Genomic DNA, 27,210 nt, shown 5'->3' on the forward strand with positions numbered 1-27,210 from the left:
AATCGCGAATTCCACGGTGTCGCGAGTGATTAAGCGGTTCGAGGAACGGTTGACCACCGATCGGAAGCCCAGAAGTGAAGGAAAAAGTATTCCGTACAACACCAAAAATCACAACCGCGTAGTTGGGGCCTTCAACCGAAATCCGAACGCCTCCGTTAGGCTAAGAAGCTGCACCTAAGCCGAAGTTTTGTCCAGAAGGTCAAAACTAAGGCTGGGCTTCGAACGTTCAAGGTACAAAAGGCCCCTAATCGCGACGAGAAGCAGAACAAGTCCGCCAAAACCCGTGCCAGGAAGTTGTACCTCAACATGCTGACGAAAGTTGAATGCTGCATCATGGACGACGAAACATATGTGAAGGCCGACTTCAAACAGATCCCCGGCAACCTGTTTTTCACGGCCAAGGATAAGTTCAGCGTTCCGGAGCATGTCCGCACTCAGAAGATGTCCAAATTTGCGAAGAAATTCCTGGTTTGGCAAGCCATCTGCACGTGCGGGAAGCGGAGTGCACCTTTCGTGACCCAGGACACGATGAACGGACAGGTGTACATAAAAGAGTGCCTCCAGAAGCGGCTGCTTCCTCTCCTGAAGGCCCACAACGTCCCAACAATCTTCTGGCCGGATTTGGCCTCATGCCACTACTCCAAGGACGTGCTGAAGTGGTATGCGGACAATAAGGTCAATTTCGTGCCGAAAATGTTCAACCCTCCCAACACTCCGGAGCTCCGCCCCATCGAGAAGTACTGGGCGATTATGAAGCAGCACCTTCTTAAACGACCTAAGGTAGTGAAGACAGTCGAGGAACTGAAGAAAGTATGGGTTTACATGCAAAAAACGGTTGATTCACAGGTTGTGCAGAATCTTATGGCCGGGGTTAAGGCCAAGGTGCGGGCATTTGCGTATGGACTGTAAATAAAATACGAGTAAAATGGTAAAATGAAGTTTAATAGTTATTTCTCAATCCCTGAAAATTTGATGGCAATCGGATGAAAACTCGAATTTTGCGAATCAATTTTGTGTGTGGCAATTTCATCGTGGACACCCTTTAGGTAGACAAAGCAAACAAAATGAACAGAACATGAACTTTCGCGCCTAGACAATAAACATTATGGAATAAAGCTCTCTTTGGTTTTGAATAGGCAAATATGCAATTAAGTCCTGTAATTTCGTTATGCCAAAAAAGGTTGTTATAGATCTGCCTTGATGAGATAGAAGTGAATCTGTTTGGAAGATTTTCATGTGACCGGTTTTTTTTCCGCTGTAGTTTTTTTTTCTCTTTTGAGGTTTTTACTGGAGAGGTTGGCTCCGAAACCAACTGGAAAACTTCCAAATCTAACACGGGTTTTCTCAGGGTGAAAGTAGAGTCTTTGCCTGTGATGATAACCACTCGCATTGGTTAATCTTGGCCCGGGCGGTTTATTGGCAGCATTTTCTCCTCAGTTGCATTTAATTCACTATTTGTGACATACTTTTTCTAATTGAATAGCTCTAGTCAGCCAACTCGCTTTCCGCCCAAAATTTGGGAAAAATAGGAACCTAATCCTGCAAGGTCTCATACGGTCGGGCAACCTCAAAATTGGTAAATGGTCTCCCTCGGGAGTGGCGCTTAAGCCATTTTACTTTCAACGGAAAGCTCGTAAGGCTGACGGGCTACAATATTAAAACCTATAAAAGTTTGAATCACCATTTCATAAAATACTCTTGATGAAAAAAGTTAGAAGTTAATGAATGTAACTGAATGCACGAAATGAATGTAAATGATTTTCCATGCCTGGGTTTATCAATATTCATTGTGAAAATTTGGAAGAATCCATTCTGAAAATGGGACACGTTTCAGCAGGATAACGATCCCAAGCACACGGCAAATAAAACACTCACTTTTTCCGTTCTTGGTGCATAAAGCCCATAGAATAGCCACCCCATTTGAACACCATCGAAAATCTTTGGGCTATCCTCGATTGGTGGATCTTTTTTTGTGCCGGTCACTGTATTTCACGAGAACCTACGCAGTTTTATCAACCGGTTGAAACTAACGATTTTAAATTGGTTCACACTGGACGAACCTATCGGTCCCAAGTACACCGAAGAACGTACCCCATTACAGTCGAAAGTCTAGTACTACACTATGTTTGTTTTGATTCACTATAAAAGTTTGACAAATAAAATGAGTGGTTCCTGGATTTTCCTATGTTTCGAGGGGTGCATCGATTAGCTTGGGACCAAAGAGAGTACCAGAGCTGAGCCAAAAAGTTGAGCACGTTTCTTCGGGACCTTCTGGTCTTAGAGTTGGTTTTATCGAGTTTATGCACATCATGTTGGTTCCACTTTCATGTCCTGCCCTTTGGTTCGGTGAGAGTTAGGGCGCGTTCTGCCAGGTTGGCCGAGGCAGATTTCATGTGTGAGTAAGTATTGAACATTGTTATGTGAAATTCACTTTAAAAGGTGCGTTTCATATTTCATCACATGTAGTTCCAAAGAGCCTGAACGAATGTGGCGCTTGCAAAGATTACTTGAAGATACGATATGACGGAACGTTGATACTAATTGGGTAAAACACAAGTAATTTTTTTCAGAAATTAGTTAAGATAACTGCTAATGCAAGCGACATTAACCGCCTTGACCCTAAGTAGATTATATCAACCCTAACAATCGATAGATACCACCACTTGTTCTTACTGTTTCTCTGTAATGTGCTGTCTCTGAAATACGAGTACAATAAACATAACACAGTAGCATCTGCCACTGTCATGACAGGACGGCCGAAATCATTATCGTATTTTATTCATCAAATCACAACGTAGGGTCCTGATCTACCACTGGACGAATCATTGATGCCGTGACCATGATTGCGGACTTATCGTTATCCACTCCTGAGGACGGACCGGACCGGACAGCCACGAACAATCGGACTTTCCTATCAAAGCTTACCTAAAGAATCACCTTCACCATCGACATCATCCAGACAGTAACAAGTAGAAGGATATCTGGTTGAATCACCCCGGTTTTGGCTCACTGAAGGTGAGAACAAATTCGGAGCTCAGCCTTCCTACCGAGATTCAACCAGAATTCAAAAATCCTACCTGCATTCCTCTGGGAATTCAGGCCTTCGACTGGGCGTAGTCAGGCCAGGATTGTCACATACGGCACAATCACCGCAACGAATCTCCCAGCAGAAGGAACAGCATCACATACACACTAATCGAGTCAGTACGGTTTTACCGAGTTTTTGAATTGCGGAACTGTTCGGTAAAAGTTTAAAAATCTGTGGAAAATTTATTAATGATAAAATTTGTCCTGAACTTGTACATGCATAGTTCTGTTAACCCCATTTAATGATAGAAAATAAAATTGGTCGATTTCATTGATTCCATACGGATAACGGTCATTTGAATTTTTACCGACTTTTTCAGCAATTCAAAAAACCCGTAAAAAAATACTGACTCCTGTAAAAAATCTTAGTGTGCAGGATTCACTATAGAACGTTCATTCCTATTCTTACCAATGCTGCAAAAGTGCTCCACCTACGAAATTTCAAAGACAAAGTGACCAAGTGCGTCTAGTATGCCACCATCCATCGAAGCGATCGAAACCATAACAGGAATCAGTGAACAATACCATAAAAGCGAAGACAACAAATCAAGAAGACTGGCAACTCTACCATTTTCTCATACGAACGCTATGAGACAGGTACAATTGCGCCATCTGCCGCTGAAAGGTAAATGCTTCGAACGAATTTGATAGCAAAGATTACATCCTCAGAAGAAGGGTTTGTGTATTTGCTAATTTTTCTATGCGTTGCTTCCACCTTTACTCAAGTGTAGCGCTACTGTATCTGTCGCTTGGATTCTGGCAAAGTTGCCAGTCTTCTTGATTTGTTGGCTTCGATAAAAGGCAATTCCCACCATCGTAATATCATCAGCTCCAGATAGTAGACACAATCAGTCCAATTTAATTCAAGTTATTCGGCAATTAACTCCTAAAATGGTAAACACAATCAACGGCAAACATGTGTTAAATAGTTATTTTTAAGTGTGTAGAATTGATTTTAAACACTTTTTGCTGCGTAAACATACATTAAGACAACTTTACCAAAAGAAAGGAATTTATAAACATAACCATGTTCTAGAAAACTACATATATAAGAAAATCCTGTTATTCAAATATTCACAAACAACATGACAGCGTTAAAACGAAAAATCAATTAGTCAGAAGATTCAAAAGCCACCCCTGAGTCCATTGCTTCCCAAAATGCTTTCACGTAATCTGCCCTGAATCTATTTTTTTTTTCGATTCCAAAATTAAACGGTTTTCCATCCCAAAAGCCCGATACACGAATGAACACCAAGTGGCAAATCGTGTAACTTGGCCACCTGACCACTTACACCGTTGTTACATAGAAGATGCCACATGGGAACAGAGGCCCACAACCCCCAAACAAGCCGGTCGACCTTCAACTCAACACCGGAGCGGTGTGAAATTGATGACCCGGTCATTGCGGCTTTCAGCTGCCAACAACGGCACGTAATTCGTATTTAATGGCCTTTGCTTTCCACTGTAATTAATTCAGATTATTCACGGATCACTCCTACGCAAACGGTGCTGATTGATTAGTCAGTGTTCTGATAAATCTGTTCTCACTAAAAGAAAATAAATCCATCACGCCGTGGTTGCTCGTTGCGAAACAAATCAAAACTATAAATGAGGAAAATCAACCAAAGAAAACAACATTGATTTTCATTTATCTGGCATTCGGTGGTCGTAGTTTGAGCTGGGACCGGGAGTGCTCCTTAACCGGAAACTTCTCACCATTGTCCCTTCGCAACTGGTATCGGACACATCCACATGTTCGTAAAAATGGTACATTTAGGACATCGAGGGCGCATCCGCACGGAAGGTACTTACCCTAGCACGTGAGTGAGTCGTCGCCGCATCGGGCCTATCGTGACCGGCTCCTCCTCCTCCTCCTGCCTGGGCCGCCGATGACTCGTTGCCTCCTCGCTGGTTCGCCGCCATGAACTCGTGCGTCCGGTAGGCCAGTTCCGGACATTTTTTCCTCCGCGGCAAGGGCGGTTCGTTGACCGAAGCTGCTGCGCACGAGGACGGACAGCGTCGTTGTGGCAAATGGAAATGGGAAAATTGTTTTTGAAGATGTTATTAGAACTGGTTATTGATGGATTTCTGCGGGGTTCAGAGCAACTAAGCTAGCAGGCTACAGCTATGGCGAATTTCACTATCTAGGGCAGATTAGTTATGTAACAAATGCACGCTGACGGTTGGGATCGAAATCTGTCTGTGACAATTGACAATGACGAATTTTGATCGATGGTGGTCGAATAATGGCCGGACAGAGTTTGGTCCCCAAGCAAACAAACATTAAAGCTATCTAAGTACATTACCGCTAAGGGAACTGATTTGCGCCGCTACGTGTCCTACGGGGATGGTGATTACTAAATGTTTGTATCAGTGGAATAGCATCTAGTGTGGTTTATGGATATTCTACACAAAATTTATTAGTTCTAGTAGGAATGATGGCAAACAGTGTCAATCACATTTTGTCTTATTGATTTGAGTGAACAAGTGTTGACGCACATCAAATCGATTTTTGATGTCTTTGCTTAGAAAATTGGGCTGTTCTTTGACTGTAACATTTGAATCATGAGGGGTGATTTTCAGTTCTCTTGAAATATCGATTGGCTGCTTGATTAGAAACAGTGAGAACCGGAAAATCGACCCCCAGTATATGTTTAGAAAATTACGTTGCTGTTTGTATCTTATCATCATTCGTCTCTGTAACCTATAACAGTCTTGATGATTCTACTGCACAAACTAACTATACAACCAACTAAATGATCATGGTTTTAGAAACTTTCTGACCGTATTTATAGTATATTTGGTGATAAGATTAAATTTCTATTCAATCCGAACAATAAATAAAGTCCTAAGTAACATTGATCGATTCTCTTCATCTGTGTTTGTCATATTTGATGCTAGAGATTTCATTGAACAGTGTGCTGATAAAAACTGAAAATGTCCTACATGGTCTAAGAGTATCTGTCAATGTTACTAAGGACATTGTGCATTGTTTGGCTTGAATTTCAGGTTCTTATTAAGCAGATATCCCGTAACTTTACCCTTCGAAAAAGCAGTGTAAATTTCTATTCAATATGATGCACATAAATGGAGCGTCACGTGCGTCACTCCATACAAGTTTACATTTTAGATCATGTAAAGCTATGAGACATGTCATGAAATATTCTAAATATTGTATGCAACCATCCATTTTTGTGAGCAATATTTCTTGCATGTTGGTAGTTTGGGTGAAAATAAATACATCATCAGTAATATTCAGAATTTTTTTCTGTGTAGAAATGGGCGATTTTGAATTGAAACTCCATAAATCTATTGATTTAATGAATCGATCTCAAACACACTAGAAATCGATTGGGTTGATTATTAACGTTCGATTTTCGGTTCCGATTCATAAAAACAAATATTTTTTTTATTATTATTATAGTTACTCTAACGTTTTTGGGTCATTCGTGACTTGTCTGGGGGTGAGATTTGAACTCGTGACTTTGGCGTGAGAGATATGGATGCTAACCATTACGCCGGGGTCGCCCCAACAAATAATTTGATTTTATAGTATACATTTAGATCTCGATGTTGGCAACACGTAGTTTGTGCCTTTTTTGATTTCTACTAGTTTTATTACAGCCGTATCTTGAAGCTGGTCTCCTGCAAGTCCTTTCATTGGCTTCCGTAGTGATTGCAATATTAAGAAACATCGAGTTTAATAATACAATGCTGGGTTCTTTGATATACCGTTTCGTGTTTGCGAAATCGAGATCTCACTGTATTTGCGTAGGGATTGATGCATTAAATCCAAGCTCAAACTCGGGCTTTTACGCATTTGTTTAATAGAATAATAGGAAAGGTAGCTGTTGGATCGCTCTGCTACCAGAGATTTTTGGCAAAACGGACAGTGAAGACTGGTGGTCATGACAAGGTTCCGTTTCCAAGTGGGCTGCCATCGTGTTGACGTAAGCTGTCAGGCAGAGGCGAGATCTTCCAATGCCGAGGGAACCAACTGCGACCGAGGAGTAGATGTGGTAGTGCTGCCAGTGCCCGCAACAGTAGCCCTTCATACTCCCTCCCCCGAGTAGCACATTTTCATTATGAAAAGTTGCAGCAACTTGTTTATGACTGAAATAAGTTGCCTAGACGTTTCAACAACCAATTTGTGACCAGTATGCTATTTATTGCTCATCACTTTGATGGCGTCGACAGTTTAGCTCTGATTTACCTCAGTACACAAAGCCGTATTAAGAAAGACACAAATTTTTGCGCTTAAACCGTTAGTTTTAGGCAAATGGTGTCTTCAGACAAGTTTGTAAATACTTGTTGGCCAATTTTTGGTGCAAGTAGAATAAGGGTAGTGCCTATGATTACTGAGTTCAAAATATGTTTAGTAATTTGGGATAGACCAGCACAATATTCTACAAAGTTGTAGAACAATTTATTTGCAGAAACTTTGCTCCAAATACATGTTTCATCCCTCGCTTTATACTGCTTTTAAAAAAGATAGTTTAGGGTGACCGCTTTTAAATATTTGTTGTCGCAAATGTTTGCTTCTAAATACAATTATATCTTTCGATGGCGCATGTTTTTATTGAAGTAACTAATTTGCTTATTCGGTTTATTGTCAAGTTGTAAATGAATTTTGATGAAAAATATAATTTTTCCCCATGTTGATATCTCAAAATGGAGCAAGTAGATTTGTATGTTATTAGTTGCATTTGAAAGATCGTGATCTCATTCATATGGAGCATGAGCATGATTGACCGCCTGAGGATGCCACTCCGTTATTGCCGGATAAGCTGTAAGTACACAGAAAACCAATAAACGTTGCTTGGGACTAGCAATCATCATCAATGTGTAAATATTGGTAATCTAAAACTAGGCAATACCAGCGCCAGTGACGTCTGAATGCTGGTCAAGAATGGAGTGGATAGGAATATGTTGACATAATACTCGCTTTAATGCAAGCCGAGAAAACCTCTGCACGTCCACTAGAAATCACTGGAATGTTTGATAAAAGGGTTGAGATTGCAGCAGGATTTATTTTGGTAAATTGGAGCTTGTGTTTGAACCCACAGTCTTATGCTCAGTAAGCAAAATCGGCCGCCACTAGGCCACCAAGCCCTTTATATCACAAAATCAAGGTACGATCAAATTGCCATTAAACTTGTTGTGACTAGGTTTTGATTCCGGCGACGACCTCAAAAACTTCTCTTAAGATGGATTTGATATGGATTTCCGACCAACCCGTCTTCCCTGAATCTCAAATATTACTTCTTTTGCATACTCGTCCCTGCAACCGAATTTCATTTTGCTTTATATCATATTATGAAAGAAAGACGATAGCTCAAAAATGTGAAGCAGCTTGGGATTGAACCCATGATTTTCTGCTCAGGTAAAAATAGGTCGCCACAAGACCACCGAGCTTCTTATTAAACGAAACAATTACGATCAAGCTCCTGTTCAGGTTGCTGTTACAAGATTTGAATACCAAGCAACTTTGCTGATGAACAAAATGTTCTATCTCTCACGGTTCACATTTTGTACTGGTTTTTATAAATAAATTAGGGTGACTCCTTACATATCGGCTTTTTTTTCAATTAACTTGGCAAACATTGATTTCTCGCAAATTACTAATTCTAGCAAGAGGTAGGTCACTCCGCACACCAATCTTGGATCATCTTTTTTATCAGTGTGCCGTAGGAGTGTCGATTGTGCCGGTCATAGAGCAAGCTGCGATTGTTTGTAAAATAACTAACCCGGCAACCCGGTATTTCTGACAACTTGAATGTTTTGATTTGTAATCGCAAGGATAAATCGGTCTAGTGGCAACCAAGGAGGAATGCCATGTCTAAAAAAGAAAATAACTTCGGAGAATACTACCGTCGTGGGACGTATGTGAAGAAAAAATGATATTCAAATTTATACTATTCGTTCGCCAGCCGATTGAGGATGACGCGAGAAGTGTTGGAGGTGCGAAGTTTTTCTTGTGTTCTTAGGATAATTAAAGTCCTGGATATTAGGGTTTTATAATGCCCTCCAATGCAAACTAGAAACCTAGCCTTTCGTGATGTGAAAAGCAACGGTCTATCAGCAGCCGGAAAGAGTTGAAACCAGTGGGGAACATTGTTGGAGACCGAATATAGAGAATGATGAATATGACTTCTGTAGATTGTTTTGTGTGGGTTGTAGAATTATTTGAATTAAGGGTACTAATGGCGTCTGATTAACTGCCTCTTTCTCTCGAGCCCTCACTAGAACATGTAAATCTATAAGTGAACCGAACCAACATGACCAATGATACGTGAGATAAGTGCTAGATCTCTATTTGAGTCAAGCGTGGTTCGGGTCAATGTAGTACAAAAATTACACGGTGTGAAATCGACGTGGTTACACAACATAAATATTTTAAAATAATTGAATCACGACGAGGAACGATGGAAATCATCAGTTCAACAGGAAATGTGCTCACCTGCCATGAGCCAAAGTCATATATTGTCTCGAGAAAAAAATAACAAGTTGACGATCAGTCTCAGGTATCCTGCAAGTGAATTTTTAAACTAGTCTGAAGCATATCTTTCGAAAGTCATGTACAGGATGTGGTCATAATGTACACCAAGCAGGGACGGGTTCAACATCATTTGAAGTAGAAAATTGGCTCGTTTTCCCTGTGCATGAATATGATAACGCATCATTCATAATGTTTAAAAATAAAATAAAATATCAGTTGAGATTGACCTGCTGTTCTAGTTTCCTTATAAGGAGCTATCATTTAAATACCTATCCCAAGTAACAAATCTAGAACTGATCGATTTTATTCGAATATTTTAAAGGTTAAAGTGCAGCTAAAGCCAATTATTATAGTTTTATGACGGTCATAAAAAGTAAGTTATAAAATACACTAAAAGCTATCTATTATACCCTGATAAATCATGCTATAAAACCAACTGGTGCCAATGCAATTTTGATTTATGAAAGGTTTTATGATTGCTTTGAAGTGTCGAAAAAAAACATCAATTTGAATTACTCTTATAAAACCCAACAACCAGTACCAATGTTGATCAGTACCAGTGAAAATGCGAAGTGGAGGGATTCCATGCACCTTCGCCTGCGAGTCTTTTGACAGCTCAGTTGAGGGCTAGTCAGTTTGACTGTATGCCCTGAAAACATGATTGAACACACGATCCAAGAACATTTTTGAAAAACGTTACTTTTATATTGGATTTGAAACGGTAATGTCACGACCATATAGATTCATTGCTGGCATGATGAAGAAAAAATAGATCTACTGTCGAAAACATTATTGCATTATTCTTGATCATGTCCACTCACGGCTCCGGCTCGTTAGACGTACATTTATATCGAATTGCGCTCTCTTTCAATAAGGTAAGTGTGTGGCTGTGGTAAAAGTTATCACGATACCGAACACGTTGGTACATAACATTTTTAGACCTTCATGCAAAACTGATGACTAAAAGTTAAACTCTTTTTTGTGTTTCCTCAGTGGTTTTTTTTATTAAATTTCTTCTGGGGGATCAGTAGTTCATTATTTTTTTTAGAAAATTCGTGTTTTTATCTCCAATGTGCGGCGATATTTTTTCGTAAACTGATGTGAACATTTGCTTTCTCTTTCTTCTTACGCATTTGCATTAGACGAAAAGTCTCGTTCCAGGCCAAGGCTGGTTAAAGACTCAGATTGATCACATTGCACTATACCATGAAGTGGCCATTTTGGCAATTCCGGAGTGATTTGAGAATTGAGCGTAATTGTATTTGTAAACAAACACATCAATCGCCGATTTATCGCGAATAAAAGCTCAATTTTGAAAACTAATAGCACTATGAGGTAGAGGTATGATTCCTCTTTCATTTGGTATAGCTTGTTTATAAAATTGAGCTTTAATTCACGAGGAATCGGCGATTGACCTGTTTGTTTACAAATACAATTACGCCCAAATCTCAAATCACTCCGGAATTGTGTCTATTTTGGACTGAATTTGGATCAAGGCAAACACTGTTCCAAGCCAGTTTGACAGCTGTTTCACTTGAGGTTTTGTTTTGATTTCTTTTGGCGTTGTGATTTTTTCATCGTGGTCATCGAATGCTGTTGATACTGGCGGAGTTTGAATACCAGTGCTGCTGTTGCTGACGAAAGGATCACAAACGAAATCATTACCATCTATTCAATCGCGGAAAATAATGGCCGGAAGCTCCACGATACCTTATTTACCGTGCTCGGAGTGTACGTTTGGGATTATTAATTTTTCCTCTAGACCTGGATCCGCGCAGAGAAGGATTTCAAGTCACTGGTTTACGGTGCAGTGATTATGGAAACGGAAGAAGCTGAACAGATTGCATTGGATAATGCCACAGGACTTCAACGCAAGTCATCTACGAACAACTCGAAATTTCTTTGGTACTCTGGTGCTAATTTGACAGCTCCTTCTAGGCTCCTCCTTTTCCTCTACAGTTAAGCTTGGTACATGTAGCGGAAAATAGAGAATATTTTCTGGATAATGCTACATATTTGCAATGTCCCATAGATAATCAAAAATTAATTCCCAATTTTTTTTTTTTTTTTGTACTGCTTGTAGGAATTAGACTTATAAATTTAAAATAAAATTGTATTCCGGCTTGCCGCAAAACCCCAAACCCCACTCCGACACAAGGAGGCGTCCAAAACGCAGAGAACGATCGGTGGGCAGCTTCCGCCCAAAGGATCGAAAAAAAAGAGACGTCGGTCTTTTGCGTACCAACCTCCCAACGATAAGGTCGAAAATCGAGTCCGTCTAAAGGTGTAGCCAGTGTACAACGAGAAGGCGATCGCCTCTATTCGTTCGCGGGTGTAAACGAGAGTGGCTGCTCGACGCGAGGGAAGCGGTTCGGCCTCTAGGAAGATAACGGTCGTAGTTGACGCTAGTGCGTGAAGAATCATAATCCCCGTTTTCTGGTCCGGTGCGAAAACCAAAAAAAAAAAGTACGGTTCGAGTGGACGCTTCGTGCTAATAAGGGTCATTCGTGAAGGTGGTGTATTTTGGTGTGTCAGCGGAACGGAGAGTCCCCTCTCCCAACGTAAAAATTAACCCTTTAGACGGAAGCTAGGCTCCCCCTGAGATGAGTCATTAAGGTAAGTCGCATGTTCCCAATTGCAGGTCAATTCGGCTTGTTAGTTCGAAAACTTGTTAATCGATTTTTAATTATTTTTTTTTTTTTTTGAATTGTTACTTTAACACTCTTGGGTCATTCGTGCCTTGTCCGGGGGTGAGATTTGAACTCGTGACTTTGGCGTGAGAGGTATGGATATTAACCACTACGCCGGGGTCACCCTCCAATTTTTAGTTGATCATTGCAGGAAATTATGATTGGTTTGGGGGCATTAAATTTGTAGCCACCTTGCCGCATTCGATGTTGCATAATAGGAGCTTAAATATGTTATGGAGCAGTAGCGCTGCTGAAGTTTCCGATAGTTTCAAGAACTGTATCTCATTGTAGGGGGTTGGATAATGTAGCTCGGATGGTGTCAAACGATTCGGACGGAAACTCGACGATTACGAAATTTCTGCTGGCAACGGAGATTGAGGTGGCCATCGGAGGTCAATTTCATGGTAGTTTCCTGGATTAAAACTGTAGATTGTGAGAGTTATTTTGACGTTAGAAATAGAACGGAAAAAATATACCAACCAGTGCGCTAGCACACAGTTTGATCTATTTCATTATAGCTGGGTCAAATGTGACATAAATTTGAATCTAGATCAGACCACCGCTAAGGTTCCGCTTAAGGTCCAGACGTCGTTTCCAAATTGTAGTGATGCCTGGTAGCTTCGACCAACTTGACTGTTTAGCAGAGACTGATGGTGGAAGTGATTTGTCTGACTCTTTGTGAACGAACATTTCCGCTGATCTTCCTTTTTCTTTATTTGAGTGTTTTCACCAAGCTCCAATGAGATACACCGTCTTGCCAGATTGCGATGTGGGAGGCAAATTTACGCATCAGCTCGAAAGTGATGTCCGTGCAAGGGAATATAGAATTTTCCCATCCGTCCGCTTTTATGATTAGTTCGTGAAATGTTTCTATGTTGTTCGTCAAATTTCATTATTGTTTAATTATTTTCACTATTTGTACTATTTATAAGGGAGGAATAAGAAAAAGTAGTCACGCAAAATTAAGTGTAGAAAAATAATGTTGATAAATTTATCATGTATATTGTGTTGGAGTGTTCGACTGTGAGGTTTTACAATAAACAGTTTCGGCCCTAATCAGAGCCGAAACGTAGGGACAAATTACAAAATTAATTTGTTCTGATTGAGTGATTGCCAGACTGCCAAGCCGAAACTGTTTATTGTTAATCATGTATTACATGTTATTTTAGCAGCTTACTCTCACATGAAGCCATGATGTTCTTGAGTTCACTTTATGCTTTGCCAAATACTAATTAACGAGCTTCACGGTTGAACTCTTCCATATAGTTTTGCACAACCTTATTGTATTGTTAAATTAAGTCATTTGACAATGTACGCCATTTTATTTTAATTATTGTTAATTTTTGTTTTCGCAATATCAACTTTTAATGGATCCTTCTTAAGGTTTCTCGTGATGATTGTTCAATATTTTAAAAATGGCCAAAGTGTAATAACTTTGGCGGGTTCTAGTTTTTGGCTACAACTGCAACGTTGTTGATTTCATACAATTGTCATTTAACTTTACCGCAATGACAAGATACGGCATCAGGCCAACACAGCTTAGGGTATAATTGGTTTCTAATAAATAACAATACGCATTTGTTCAAAAACTCGCTCACGTAAACATTCTGGATGATGACGCCAGCTGTCACAAAGATAATCGCTCTTCAGCTCTCCAGTGAAAATCACCTTCCCGATCATATAGTTTTATTGAAAATTTAATTTGATTATTTCTTAAGTTGTCCTGAACTATTTCTGTTCCGGTTGCAGTTATAAGATACTTGACCAGGAGCCTATTTAAAATAATCCTTCACAATTAATGATTACAATTTAACGAATGCGCGTGTAGAATTTTAAAATTCTGATTATCTTGTTTGGTAGCCATCTTAAAAACAGAATGCAAAATTCCAAAACCAAAAAATGGCAAGGGACTTCGAAGACACACCTTCGATTATTGTTCTTTTTTTTCATTGATTTGCTTTCCGTCGATTTTGTTTTCCTTACTGAGTACCAATGCTACCGACGCCAGGAAGACAGCTCCCACACCTGCACCCTACCGATCGACCTAACAGCTCATAAACCCGGGACCAACGGCTCTTAATTCCTTCCGAAGAAAGGCGTGATCAGAGAGTTTATGTCTCAGGAAATCCCGGCGGTGCTGACTGGGATTGAGCCCTGGCCTTTAGGGGTGAGAGGCAATCACGCTTACCACTACACCACCGGCATCGCTGTCCTTCGAATATCAACAATTGTTATTTTTTTTAAATGCACGCTAAACAGAAATTGCTCGTTCCACCCTTTAATCACAAAAAAAATGCTGGATAAACTCTCCGTCGAATTACATATTTCATGACATCCCAAGTAACAATTTCGGTTTTATAAGGGTTCTGTAGACCATGATTTAGACTTGTAGCATGCTTTAAAACCTCCATAAAACTTGCAATGTTACTTGGGATATTTCCCATTAAGGGGTTTAAGAAATATGAGTTTGAAAGCTTTCCAAATTTCGTAACATGCCTCATTTTCGATTTCGTAATGTGACCCTCAGTACAGTAAAGACAGATGTAGGCGTAGGTGAAAGTGTCGATAAAAAAAAAACAACGCAAAATAGATTTAGTGATTTGTTTATGGGTATAAGTTATTTATTTATTGTCCCAATGATTCATCTGACATATCGTTTTGTTAATGAATTAAAAAAGTATGATTAAAACAAAAACAGGACACGTTCCAATTCAGGTAGAAGACTGTCCTACAAACAGTAAACGGCACATTAAAGTCAAACAATGCATAGACGTCATTAAACGCATTAGCGACGGCTCGGATAGGTTCATTCAACCCATATTGCCGATGACGAGCTGCGAGATGTACAAAACTACGCTGTCTAATCACTCTCTCAGGTGCGTAAAAGAAAAGCTGCCGAAGTAATTCGGGGGAATCAATCTCGCTGATAATGATCTTAGCAGCAAACACAGCTTGAGCGTTCCGTCACCCTTGTTCCAAGGTGTCAATTCCAAGCAGACGACAGCGATCCTTCATAAGACGGCAAGTTAGCCGTGTCACGCCAAGGCAGATGACGAAGCGCGTAGCGAACGAACTTTCTCTGTACACTCTCAAATCTGGCTATCCAGCATGCTTGGTATGGGCACCAGACGGCAGCACTATACTCTAAGATTGAACGTACTAACGAACAGTACAGCACCCGCAGGCAACTCGGATCGCGAAAGTCTTCAGATATTTTAAACATAAAGCCAAGCTGCCTGTTAGCTTTAGTCAGAATGTCATTGTAGTGCGGTTTGAAGGCCAATTCACTGTCGAGTGTTACTCCCAAATCTTTGACCTAGCTAATCCTCACTAATGTTTGCCCGGAAATGGAATAATAAAATATTATCGGGTTTTGCTTGTGGTGAAATAATATCACATTGCACTTGTTGATGCAACTCCTCACAATCAGCGATGTAATTGATAATCACAAATATTTTTAACATCGTCAGCGTAGAAAAGCCGGCATCCAGGTGGCAGTAGACACGAAAGCTCGTTGTCGAAGATTACTTCCTTGGGGAACGCCGGAAACGTTCGTGAACACTTCAGAACGAGAAGCTCCAATCTTAACGCAAAGCGAACGGTTCGTAAGGTAAGATAGGAACCACGAGATGAAGGATCCAGACACTCCGAGTTTCTCAAGCTTGCTCAAAAGAATGTTGAGGTCTACTCGGTCAAATGCAGCCTTGAGATCAGTGTAAAAAGCGTTGATTTGTCCGCCAGAGTCCATGGTCCGAACGCAGAGTGACACGAATTCGGTCAAATTGGTTGTAACTGACCGTTTTGGATAGAATCCATGCTGAGCCGTGGAGATGTAATGTATACAAGAGCTGAAGAGCGCCTCGTTGATGATAATCTCGAATACTTTGGAGCAGCAGCATAGTGATGTGATTCCGCTGTAATTCTGGACATTCCTTTTATCACCTTTTTTGTGGACGGGGAACATATACGAACATTTCCACGCCTCAGGAAACTTACTCTCCTGTAGTGACAGATAAAATAACTTCACCAAGGGAGTGAGCAACGACTCCGAACACAGCTTCAGAACGGACGCAGGAATGCCGTCTGGCCCGGCAGCAAGCGAGAGGTTCAACCTTTGAAGAGCTAGATTGACGGACAGAGCTCAAGTGCAACTGTTGAAGAATCGCTTATAGCAATCGTGACTTGATTTGGTGAGGCCGAATATTCATTGAACGAACTCATGAAATGTTGAGCAATTCAGATTTAGCGGTTTGCTCACCGAGATGAACTGACAATGGCAAACCGGCTTCGTTCTTTTTAGAATTTACAAACGACCAGAAACGCTTTGGATTTCTTCGAAGAAATGATTACGTACGAAAGACATATCGTCGATACTGGAAACTTTTGAATTTCCTATAGTCGTGCGGATGTATTCCTGCTTCGTAATGTACGAACGATTTTGGGAGTATTTTCGTAGCGATTTAGCCCTATACCGTTTCAGTCAACGCAAGTGACCGTTAGACCACGGTGGCTTTGGTGTGGGGTGGCAATAGGTACAAATCGATCACCAATCGATACCGGAAATAGCAGCATTAATCGCAACATAGTCGGCTCGACGGAAATCCAGTGTACGATTATTTTCGGAACAATCCTCAAAAACGATTGGCACTGGGAGGCTCATCAGGACGTCTAAAGCAGGGTGGTCTGCATCAAGAAAGATCAGTGGTTCCCAAGTTGTTATGAGGGTTCTGTAGACCATGATTTAGACTTGTAACATGCTTTAAAACCACTATAAAACTAGCAATGTTACTTGGGATGGCTTCCGAAACGGTGCATGCCAGAGTTGCAGCTTCGTTAGACAGAACAAGGTCTAAAAAGCGAGCGTTCATATTCGTTACACCATTGATCTGCGTGAGGCCATGTAAAGCGAAACCGTCGATAAACGTTGAACTAGCAGCCGATAAAACCGATTGAGGCTCAACCATGGAAAGACCCATCGTACGACTTACTCCACTGGTGCAAACTTATAAAATAGAACCAAACGATGCAGAGACGAACCAGCCTAAGGCTGAAAATCTCTTTAGAGAAGAAAAAAGAACCAATCGATTACTTTTGCTTGTAAATAGTTGCTTGAAATAAATAGTTACAGCTGCTTCTGGATAACGTGGGTAAATCACCTTTTTCGTGGTACGTTAAGGGATCTACTGCCGATTCCTAGTCCTGACTACTTCTAACTTGGGGAACAGGATTTTTCAGTATTCAAAGGAACACATCTTAGTCCTTGTTACTTTTTATGCCTCGGCTTTGTCCACCGAGGATGATCTTGAAACAAGGAAAAAATGAGTTAGATAGTCTTCATCACCCACCCTTCCTGCGCACCACCTTTGCGTTTTTGATACAAAAAAAAAATTAAGCAAATGGGAGAAGTGTGCCAGTTGTGGCTCTAGTGGTAGTCTAATTGGCCAGGCGGCCTAAAACCTCAACATTTTCATTAAATTAAAAAATGTACAAATTTCACAAGATACAAGTCTCAAAGCTGCTCTATATGCCTTCGTTGAAAAATTTGGAAAAGCTTATTTTGAATATGATTTAGGCCGTATGACCAATTAGTGGAGCCTAATTGGTACACTTCCCGTGGTTGTAAATCGTGCAGTTCTTCAAATTTTTCATATTCAATTATCCTTAAGGTTTATTTTCAAGAATTTCAAGCGACTTTCATCGTATGAATTCATGTAGATTTATTCGCTAATTAAATTACAAGTCAATGAACATAGATTGTCAGTGAATCAAGCCTTCATCCCACTTGTAGTGGTATAGCAATAACTATTACAATCAACCGTAGGTGAAATTCTCAACCGACTGCCTATCAACTGTCATAGGCCAGTTATTTGACATCCTTAGTGAAGCCTTCTTCAATGATTATTTCATGGTTCGTAGAGAGGAAATAGCCATGTAGCATGTGTCTGAGTCCATCAGCGCCTATTTACACAACCCCAACCATCGGGTTCAGGTTAGAATGTCGTCATTTTTCCTCTTTATTTACAGCATGAGTTCATCGCCGCCTTGTCAGGCTGAAAATCTCAGCCTTTTCGTAGCAAATTTTGACACGAATTAAATTATGCTTATGCCAGCGGACGGCGAACGAAATTGATGGTAATGTGCTTGAGCAGATGTGAACACCAATGAGAATCAACAAAGATTGATCTCGCGAGGTCTCGGCGAGCGCATAAATTTAAAAGTTTGACATTTATTAAAACAGAAGCCGGAAACGAGATCCTGGGTGTTAAGGCGGATGTTAGAAAATTGAACGCATCGAATTCCGTAGTTCACAAATTCGCCCCTACCGGCTCTCTGAAATCATTCTTACAATAGATATTTGTCATACGTGACTATGTGTCATAAAGACGCACCCTTGTATAACATTTGTGGCAACCTATCACACTGTGGGAATGAACCGATCGGATTTTTTTATGACGCAAAAACATGGAACCATCATCCGAGGAAAATAGCTCAATTTATTGGGGATGTTTGTTCACTGTCTGCTTCCAATATAGCACTATATAACGACTACATATGAAAATGGGGATACCTACCACTGCGAAAGCACATCACATAAACAGCATTGAATGTTGCTTCAAGTGGAAGAAGGGTGAATTGCTTGTATGGCTTATAACTTCCCACATACCTTCGGCGGTTGCTATTAATGCACCGTGGAATTATTTTTTGATGACTGGTTGAGACGAAGCAACGCGGGGCTATGAATATGGAGATTTTCAATCAGCGGAAAATTGCCTTCCTCAAGAATCATCATGGCGCGGGACAATTCAATTCTACCAGACTGCAGCGGAGAAGCGTTCATCAAACTTTTAAACGTTCGCAAACCATTATAGCAATATGCTAATCGATTCGGGTTATCGGGCCGATATACCGAACGAGGTTAATTAAGGCAATCCCGGGCATCCATTTCCATCTGTTTTGGCACCACACATGCTCGAGATTTGCCTAGTTGAGTAGATGCCAAAAGTTTTGCCATGTGGAACCGGGTTGAGCATGCTTTGCTAAGCCGAACGGATGTGGAATTGTGTTACGGCAGAACTGTGGGTTATCGCATCGATCAATAGCAAAAGGCAGAATGCGGCTGATCTCAACAACAAATGGGCGAATAATGGTTATGCGGATAGGAGATGCTTCCAAATGTCTGCGGATTATAGGAATAAGATGCAGGCCAGTAGGTGAAGCCTTTAAGTTGAAACAGTGATTTGATTCAAGATGCGCTCGAGCTTATAATCAGTCCTGTTAAATGTGAAATTGGCCTAAATAGAGATATAAATCTGTAAATTTCTATGCATGGGTCATTCTGAGTCAAGATTGAGAAAAAAGAAGCAAACGTGAAATTTGGTGGCGCCGATGGTGTAATGGTAAGCGTGATTGCCTCTCATCCCAAAAGGCCTGGGTTCAATTCAAGTCGGCGGTGCCGGGATTTTCTGAGGCATACAATCTCTCCTTCGGAAGGGAAGTAAAGCCATTGGTCCCCGGTCCATGAGATGATGGATCGATAGGTAGGGTCCAGGTGTGGGAGCTGCCTTCCTGGTGTCGCCAGGATTGGTACTCAGTACGGAAAACAAGATCGACGGAATTGATTTCTTCTATTGATCTGAACCAAATTTGAAGAGGAAGCAACATTTCCGACCAATTTTTAAAAATTCAAATTTATGTGCAGGAAGCGTTTTCTATTTTTCGTGATTTTCAAAAAAGCGCTTCACCCAACCCGAAAATGTAAGATTCTATTACAGATTTGCATGAAAAGTATGCCGGATTTGCAATGTTTCGCGACACAATTAGATTAGATATGCATTGCTACTAGAAAATCATATCATAAAGGTATTATACAATAATATGTATTCTGGAAAAACTTGTTTGTACGTTGCAGTCCATTGCAAGAGCTGCCATTACATTTGTTGTATGAAACATATGCAGAGGATGTAATAAATCTAACCTTACATTGGAAGTAAGAGAAATTTGTTTTTCGTTTCCTGAGCAAATGAAGCTACTGTGTACTGTTTCATATAAAAATTAGCCAAGGCATCTAAATATAAATAGTTATCTTTATACAGTGCACAGTGGTCCAGCATGCAGATTTAAGTGGAAGGATATTTGTTGAGCCCGAAATTGAAACTTTAGCCCTGAAGTCTCTTCTACATAGTTCTGTTCTTTATAGCTAGGCCCTCATTTTATGACAATTAATTCTAGGGTAGTTCTTATTATCATTGAAAACAAAAATCTAACTATTTTGTTTGTAGAAATCAAGGTATACATTTTTCGGCAAAATTATAGCTGAGCTAATTTTAAGCAACTTTGTAAAAAAGAACTTCTCTTGACCGATTTAGAGCTATTTTTTTAATTGAGTTAGAGTGTCTCTAAAAAAACAGTTGTGTTGCTCTAGTTTTCTTATTTCAAATTTATCAGCAAGGGTGTTTTCAAATAACTTTTAGATCTTTCGAATGCGCAACTTTTTCGCTGCAACGAGCTTGTCGATATGTTTCGCCGATCAAGAGTTATTGACATCTTTCTACTAAAAATATGCCCTTTCAAATGTTAATATCACTGGTTGGGCAAACAAAACAAAAAGGGTTTTTTTTTAAGGCATTTGAAAGAGCGTATGTTATTTTCAATAATATGAAAAAAATGTAGGTATTACATTTTTTTAACTCGCATAAAATCAATCTAAATTTATTCATAATTTTTACTATAATTGGGTACATTATTTTATTAGAAGAGATACAGACAAAAAATATTGCTATGAACTATGTGTCTTAAAGCTTTCTATATGTCTCTAGAAGATGACTTTCAAGAGTTATTTGAAATAAAAAAGCTATCGGAAAAAGATGGTTTTCATAGGACCTTGAATCATGCCCATAACTATGTACAGATATAGTCCAGAAAGTACTTTTCCTTGATTTGTTTTCCGTCGATCTTGTTTTCCGTGCTGAGCACCAATGCTACCGACGCCAGGAAGGCAGCTCCCACACCTGGACCCTACACCTATCGACCGACCCATCAACTCATGAACCGGGGACCAACGGCTTTACTTCCCTGTGATCAGAGATGTTATGCCTCAGAACATCCCGGCGGCGCCGACTGGGATTGAACCCAGGCCTGGTGGAGTGAGAGGCAATCACGCTTACCACTACACCACCGGCGTCGCTCAGAAAGTACTCAACAACTTTGCCATTGTGTTCGACTATCTCTAAAAAAAATTATAACTGTTCAAATATTTTTGGCTTGAATTAAGTGCCAAAAATCACTTTTTCTGCCAACATTGTTGGTCTGAAATAGTTGCAGAGTTTCTCATCTTATCAATTTGGCATATTCAGTTGAATTATTCAAAAACAATTGCTCTATCTCATATTTGTAGTTAAAAAGGGCAGGTTCTTACGATAACCTCCCTCCGCCCCGCTCACTCATATCAATGGAAGTAAAGTTCTAAACTGAAATAACTTCGGAGTTTCTTGTATTATTGATTTGGTATGTTAAGATAATTTATTCAAAAACAATTGCTCAATATCATAAGCGTAGCAAGATTAATTAGCGGCAGTGGTTTATTATATCCCCCACCCCCTCACTCATATCATTGGAAGTAAAGCTTCGAACTGAAATAACTTCGGTGTTTGTCATCTTGTCGAGTTGGTATGTTAAGATGTGTTATTCAAAAATATTTGTTCTATCCAATAGGCGTAATTGGATAGGGTGGGGGGTCTTACTGTCTCACCTCCAACCCTCACTTGTATGAATGAAAGTAAAGTTGTAGGTATGCGCGCATAGGTTTTACAAAAACATTTACCTTCTTTCTACCCCTTCTTTCTTCTCTACTATTTTGATGCAATATACTATGTCAACCGTTTCCACATAAATGTCATAGGATTGTAATGATAATATTTCAGTTTAATACATTCTACGTGCTCTTTTCGATTCTGTTCGATCACCTGGACAAAATATTGCTATTGAAGTGGGTCAGGGGTGGATTTCTTATTGAACTCGGAAATTAGATTCAACGTACATCATTCGGCAAAGTTGTTAGGCACTTTCTTATCTATACTTTTGCATGATTAATTGAATCGTTCAAGCAAAATTGTGGTCTCTAGGAATGAATTTGGAAAAAAGTGTGTTTTCTTATACTAATTCCCATACAAATTTCAAATGCAATCGTCCCCAACTTTTGCAATGCTATTCAGGAACCCAAATGGAACCGCATTGTTTTGAAGAAATGATCATAATGACCCACCCTAAGCATAATTGTTTGTTATGGGCAATGATTCACATTTATGCAAAAATTCGGAAATTTTGGATCTTTTAAAATTTTCTTAAATGGACACAATGGACACATTAAAATTTTCCAAACTCGTTGAGCTTCAACGAAAGTTTTTAAATGTTTTTCCGCAAGTAATTGTTACTGCTTTTTATGCAGAAAACAGATGTATTAGTCCCGTGTTGAACTAGTCTACGGGCTAGAAATCATGCTTATAAAGAATTTGAAAAAAAAAATATCGATGGGGTTCAGAAAATCCAATAATAACAGAATTATTTCGTGAAAACAATGTCCAAAAATTTTGCTTAAAGTTTATGTTCTACGATTTTGGTCAATTTTAAAGTGCACAATGTGTCCATTTCACATAACCATAAGTTTAAAGTTAGTTTACTTTTTTGGTCATAGAAGTTTTACAAGTTTTATTTTATTTTTATTTTTTGACGATAACAAGTGATATTTTTTACAACGGCGCCGGTGGTGTAGTGGTAAGCGTGATTACCTCTCACCCCAACAGGCCTGGGTTCAATCCCAATCGGCGCCGCCGGGATGTTCTGAGGCATAACATCTCTGATCACGCCTTCCTTCGGATGGGAAGTAAAGCCGTTGGTTCCCGGTTCATGAGTTGATGGGTCGATAGGTAGGGTCCAGGTGTGGGAGCTACCTTCCTGGCACGTCGGTAGCATTGGTGCTCAGCACGGAAAACAAGATCGACGGAAAAAACAAACCAAAGGAAAAAAAAGGTGATATTTTTCCAGTGCGTTTCCTAGAACTTTATTTTAAGCGTCGTTTTGATTAGATGAACCATTTTCGTGCTGCAATTTATTCAAAAATATCGAACTCACCATTTAAAAAAAAATAGGTGATAGTCAAAATGACTGAATTCCAGCAAAAACTTGGCTCATTGCCCCTAGCAAACATATATGCAAAGTTTCACCGAATTCTGAGCGGTTAAATCTAAAATTTGTTTATTTGCTCGATATTTTTCCTGCAACTAGGTCATCAGCAATTCCATAGAAAAAAGTTACAGAGTTTCGTGAAAATTGGTATAGTTCTACCTTATCAAAATCAATCCTAGCACTTTTGAAACAATTAGGCCTTTATTGTTAAGATCAATCAAACACTTTGGAATCACGAGCACTGCATCTAAATGGTTTGAAAGCTATTTGTCTGACAGAACTCAAAGGACTGCTTTTAATGAATATATTTCCAGTTCCGTGGGGAATAGCATTGGAGTGCCCCAAGGAAGTGTATTAAGACCCCTGTTATGTATTATGTATATTAATGACTGGCGACGTGTTTTACAATTTTGCGACATTAATCTTTTTGCAGATGATACTGTGCTATTCATTACAGCTAAGAATTTAGATGATGCCATTTGTTTCAGGCGGCTGGTTCGGAATCACACCGACAGTTCGCTCACCTGGGGACATGACTGAAACTTCTTTGCACAAATTACGGTAGGAACTCTTCTTCGTAAAAATTCTGGTTTCTTATTTAACTTGTAAATGTAGAATCAAACACAGCGATAATTATCGGATAACAGATTTTATTGAACTTGAATCCACAGTGGTTGTTAGGATAATGAAGATTGTTCTTCCTCATGGCTTACTAGTTTCCAACATCCTCCGGGCCAGCAGTGGAACTGGCCTGTAGTAGAATTATCTTCGTAATCGGTCTAAGGTACGTTGATCTTGAAGTGCGTATCTTCACTGTCCGAACTTTGCCATCGGTTCCATGGTAAGCCTTCTCGATAATACCTTTGGACCAGCATCCACGATGCAGATTCTCCTCGATGACCATCACCAAATCATCTACCGCGTACTCGTAATAGTTTCGGTTGTCTTTCCATTTATGTCGTTTGATTAATTCTGGGCGATTAGCGGGCACCCATTTGCGCCCAAAACGGTCAGCGTAAATTTGTGCATGTTTGTAGGCGGCTCTAGTCACCAAACTGCTTTCATCAAAATCGTGATCGTGCTGCATATCGTTGTTTCGTCCAAGTAATAACATATTAGGCGTTAACGGCTCAGGATCATGAGGATCATCCGACACATTTGTCAATGGTCGATTGTTGGCAACGTTCATTACTTCGCATAATACTGTTCGCAGAACCAAATCAGTAGGGCTTCTCTCCTTTAGCATAGCACGAAGACCTGTGTTTACCGAACGCACTAAACGCTTCCAGCACCCTTTAAAATGAGGCGCACCTGGAGGTATAAAGAACCACTCTACGCCTCTCTGCTGGTCAAGCTCCTTTACCATCCTCTTCAGCTCTTGATTGGTCCCAGTAGAATTCATTCCGTTGTCAGCAAGGATTTTCTGAGGAACACCACGAATTGCCATAAAACATCGTATGGTCATTATGCAGTTGCTCGTATCCAGTGAAGGAACCACTTCAAGGTGTACCGCTCGGCTTGTCATGCATGTAAAGAGTACAACCCAGTGCTTCTCTAAACGTCGTCCAACCTTCACCGTTAGTGGTCCAAAATAGTCGATTCCTGGATATAAGTAAAAGGAAGAACAAAGGGGGTCGTCCGTTCTTGGGGTAAATTACCCATGTGCGCAACGGTTGGCTTGGTTATTTATAATAGTTTCCAATCCTGTCTTGATCAGTACGTTCGTGAAATTATGGTTGTCTGATAGAATTACAGGATTATTCACATCAAATGGTTTGCTCTTATCTTGAATGCGACCTTTCATCCTTTTACCATGATGGGAGAGTATGCTAACAATCGGCTTGACTTTTTCACATAACCGGTCGTCCTCAAGCTGTCGATCTTATCAAACGGTTGTAGTCGGAAAATCTACTGACATTGGGCAAATCCATGGTATCCTCACAAACTTGATAGTATACCGATTCTTTTACAGCTTCAACTTCCGACTGACGAATTCATTTGATATCATTGTTACGCATTCTTGATTTGGCCACTCACTTTGCTGGAGCTTTAAAAACTCTGAACCACTCAGCCATTCGTTGATGCTTGCAAATTTAGATGACTTTTTCTTCAATTTTTCCTACTCGGGATGCCACGTAAGCGTTCAGTTTTTCCTTTGTACATAGCCAAGCCGAACAAATCTTGGAGTCCGTACAAAAGTACGTTGACGACTTCTTCTTCTTGTACCACCTTCATCAGTTGACTAGAAAGAACACATCCTTGTAATTCGAGCCTGGGAACCGTTTGCGATTTAAGAGGCGCCACTCTTGATTTGGCAAGAACTAAAGCAACATGAGTTTTGCCCAATGCACATGAACTTTAATGAAGTTCTATTGATATCAGAAAAGCTAGAGATCTAGAGATCTTTGGGGAATTCCAAAGATCTTAAGGGGAAGTCCCCGAAACTTTAAAAATCTATAAGGGTGAGTTTAGACAAATTCACGATAGTTCCATGATGTTCTGAAATAAAATCGAGAACCCTCAAGATGTTCCGAAAGATTAATTACAGAGACCTTCAGAAAATTTATGAAAACTTCAAAAATATTTCAGGAACTTCACAGAAATCCAGAGAATTCCAGGGATGTGATGTTTACGAGAATTCCATTTATTTTAAAGCAGAACCGAGATCTTCATTAGAGTTGAGAGTTTTATGGAAGCTCCGAGAACATCAAGACAGATCAGAGAACAGTTCTAAAAATTTCAAGGAAATCGCAGAAACCGTTATTTTCGAAAACTTCGGATTGATCAGAGAAAATTTCTGGAACGCAATAAAAATTATAGGAACATAAAAATACTAAGATATTCAGGGCAGTCTACAGAATTTTAAGGAAATTGAGAAATATTTTGAGACCCAATAGCTAGTTTTTGCACTTCAGACAAATCTTGAGAAATCATAGAACTATTTTGATTATTTCGCTGCGGAAGCTTAGAGAAGTTCCTGAAATTTCAGAATATCTTCGAAAACTTCATAGAAGTACAGAGATCTACAGAAACTTTTCGAGAACTTCATAAAAGTCTATGGAACTTCAAGGAAGATCCGAGAACTTCAGGAACTTTAACGGACATTTCGGGAGCATCTCAAAAAAGTTTCGTAAAGCTCAAAAACAAAGGGAACTTCAGGGGAGTTCAGCTCCATTAGTTTCACTGAATTAGCGGGAAATTTCAAGAAGTTCCCAGATTTTCAGAGAACTTTAGAGATGTTAAGAAAATTATTGAGTTTTTCACATAAGTCTAGAAGTTCACGCAAGCTTAAACATTTTTAGAACAGTTCAATTAAATTCATGGTTGTACAACAAGCTTCATGAAAACTGCAAACACTTAAGATAAGTTTTAAGAGCTTCGAGAAATAAATTGATCTCGCTAATAAAGCTCCAAACAAAAAAAACGTCAAGAAGGAACATATATCCTCAGAGCAGAGATATTCCAGAACAGAAAATTACATAAATTTTAAAAAAGGTTCACACTTTATAGAAGATTCATGTTCGTTAGATTTTGGAAACTTTAGAAAAAGTTTAGAGAAGTTAAAAACATGATGAGTATTGCTAGCATCAGGCTAGTTTCTCAAACTACAAAAGAACTTCAAGGTAATTTAATTAACATCAGGAATATTTTGGGAACTTTCCAGTAGTTCTGAAGACCTCAAAATAGTCCATTCCATATTCAACGGAGGTTTTTCATGAAAATTCGATTGGAGTTTACTATCTTGGGCTTAGG

General features: G+C 39.7%; 1 protein-coding gene across 11 annotated transcripts in view; it reads right to left on the reverse strand.

The window, feature by feature from the left end:
• The window catches only part of LOC135698743 (uncharacterized), a 161,364-nt gene that overhangs the window by 68,399 nt on the left and 65,755 nt on the right, over positions 1-27,210 (reverse strand). For 6 of the 11 annotated variants that reach the window (XM_065218853.1, XM_065218856.1, XM_065218858.1 and 3 more), the window contains one exon: positions 4,900-5,084. In XM_065218853.1, coding sequence (XP_065074925.1) covers positions 4,900-5,084 — 185 coding nt within the window. The remainder of the gene's footprint in view (positions 1-4,899; positions 5,085-27,210) is intronic. The other 5 variants (XM_065218854.1, XM_065218857.1, XM_065218859.1 and 2 more) reach the window with 1 other exon arrangement.

Source organism: Ochlerotatus camptorhynchus, unplaced genomic scaffold (genome assembly GCF_037179485.1).
Source record: "Ochlerotatus camptorhynchus isolate MF236.1 unplaced genomic scaffold, CSIRO-AGI_Acam_v1.1 ptg000094l, whole genome shotgun sequence".
NCBI classification, from domain to species: domain Eukaryota; kingdom Metazoa; phylum Arthropoda; class Insecta; order Diptera; family Culicidae; genus Ochlerotatus; species Ochlerotatus camptorhynchus.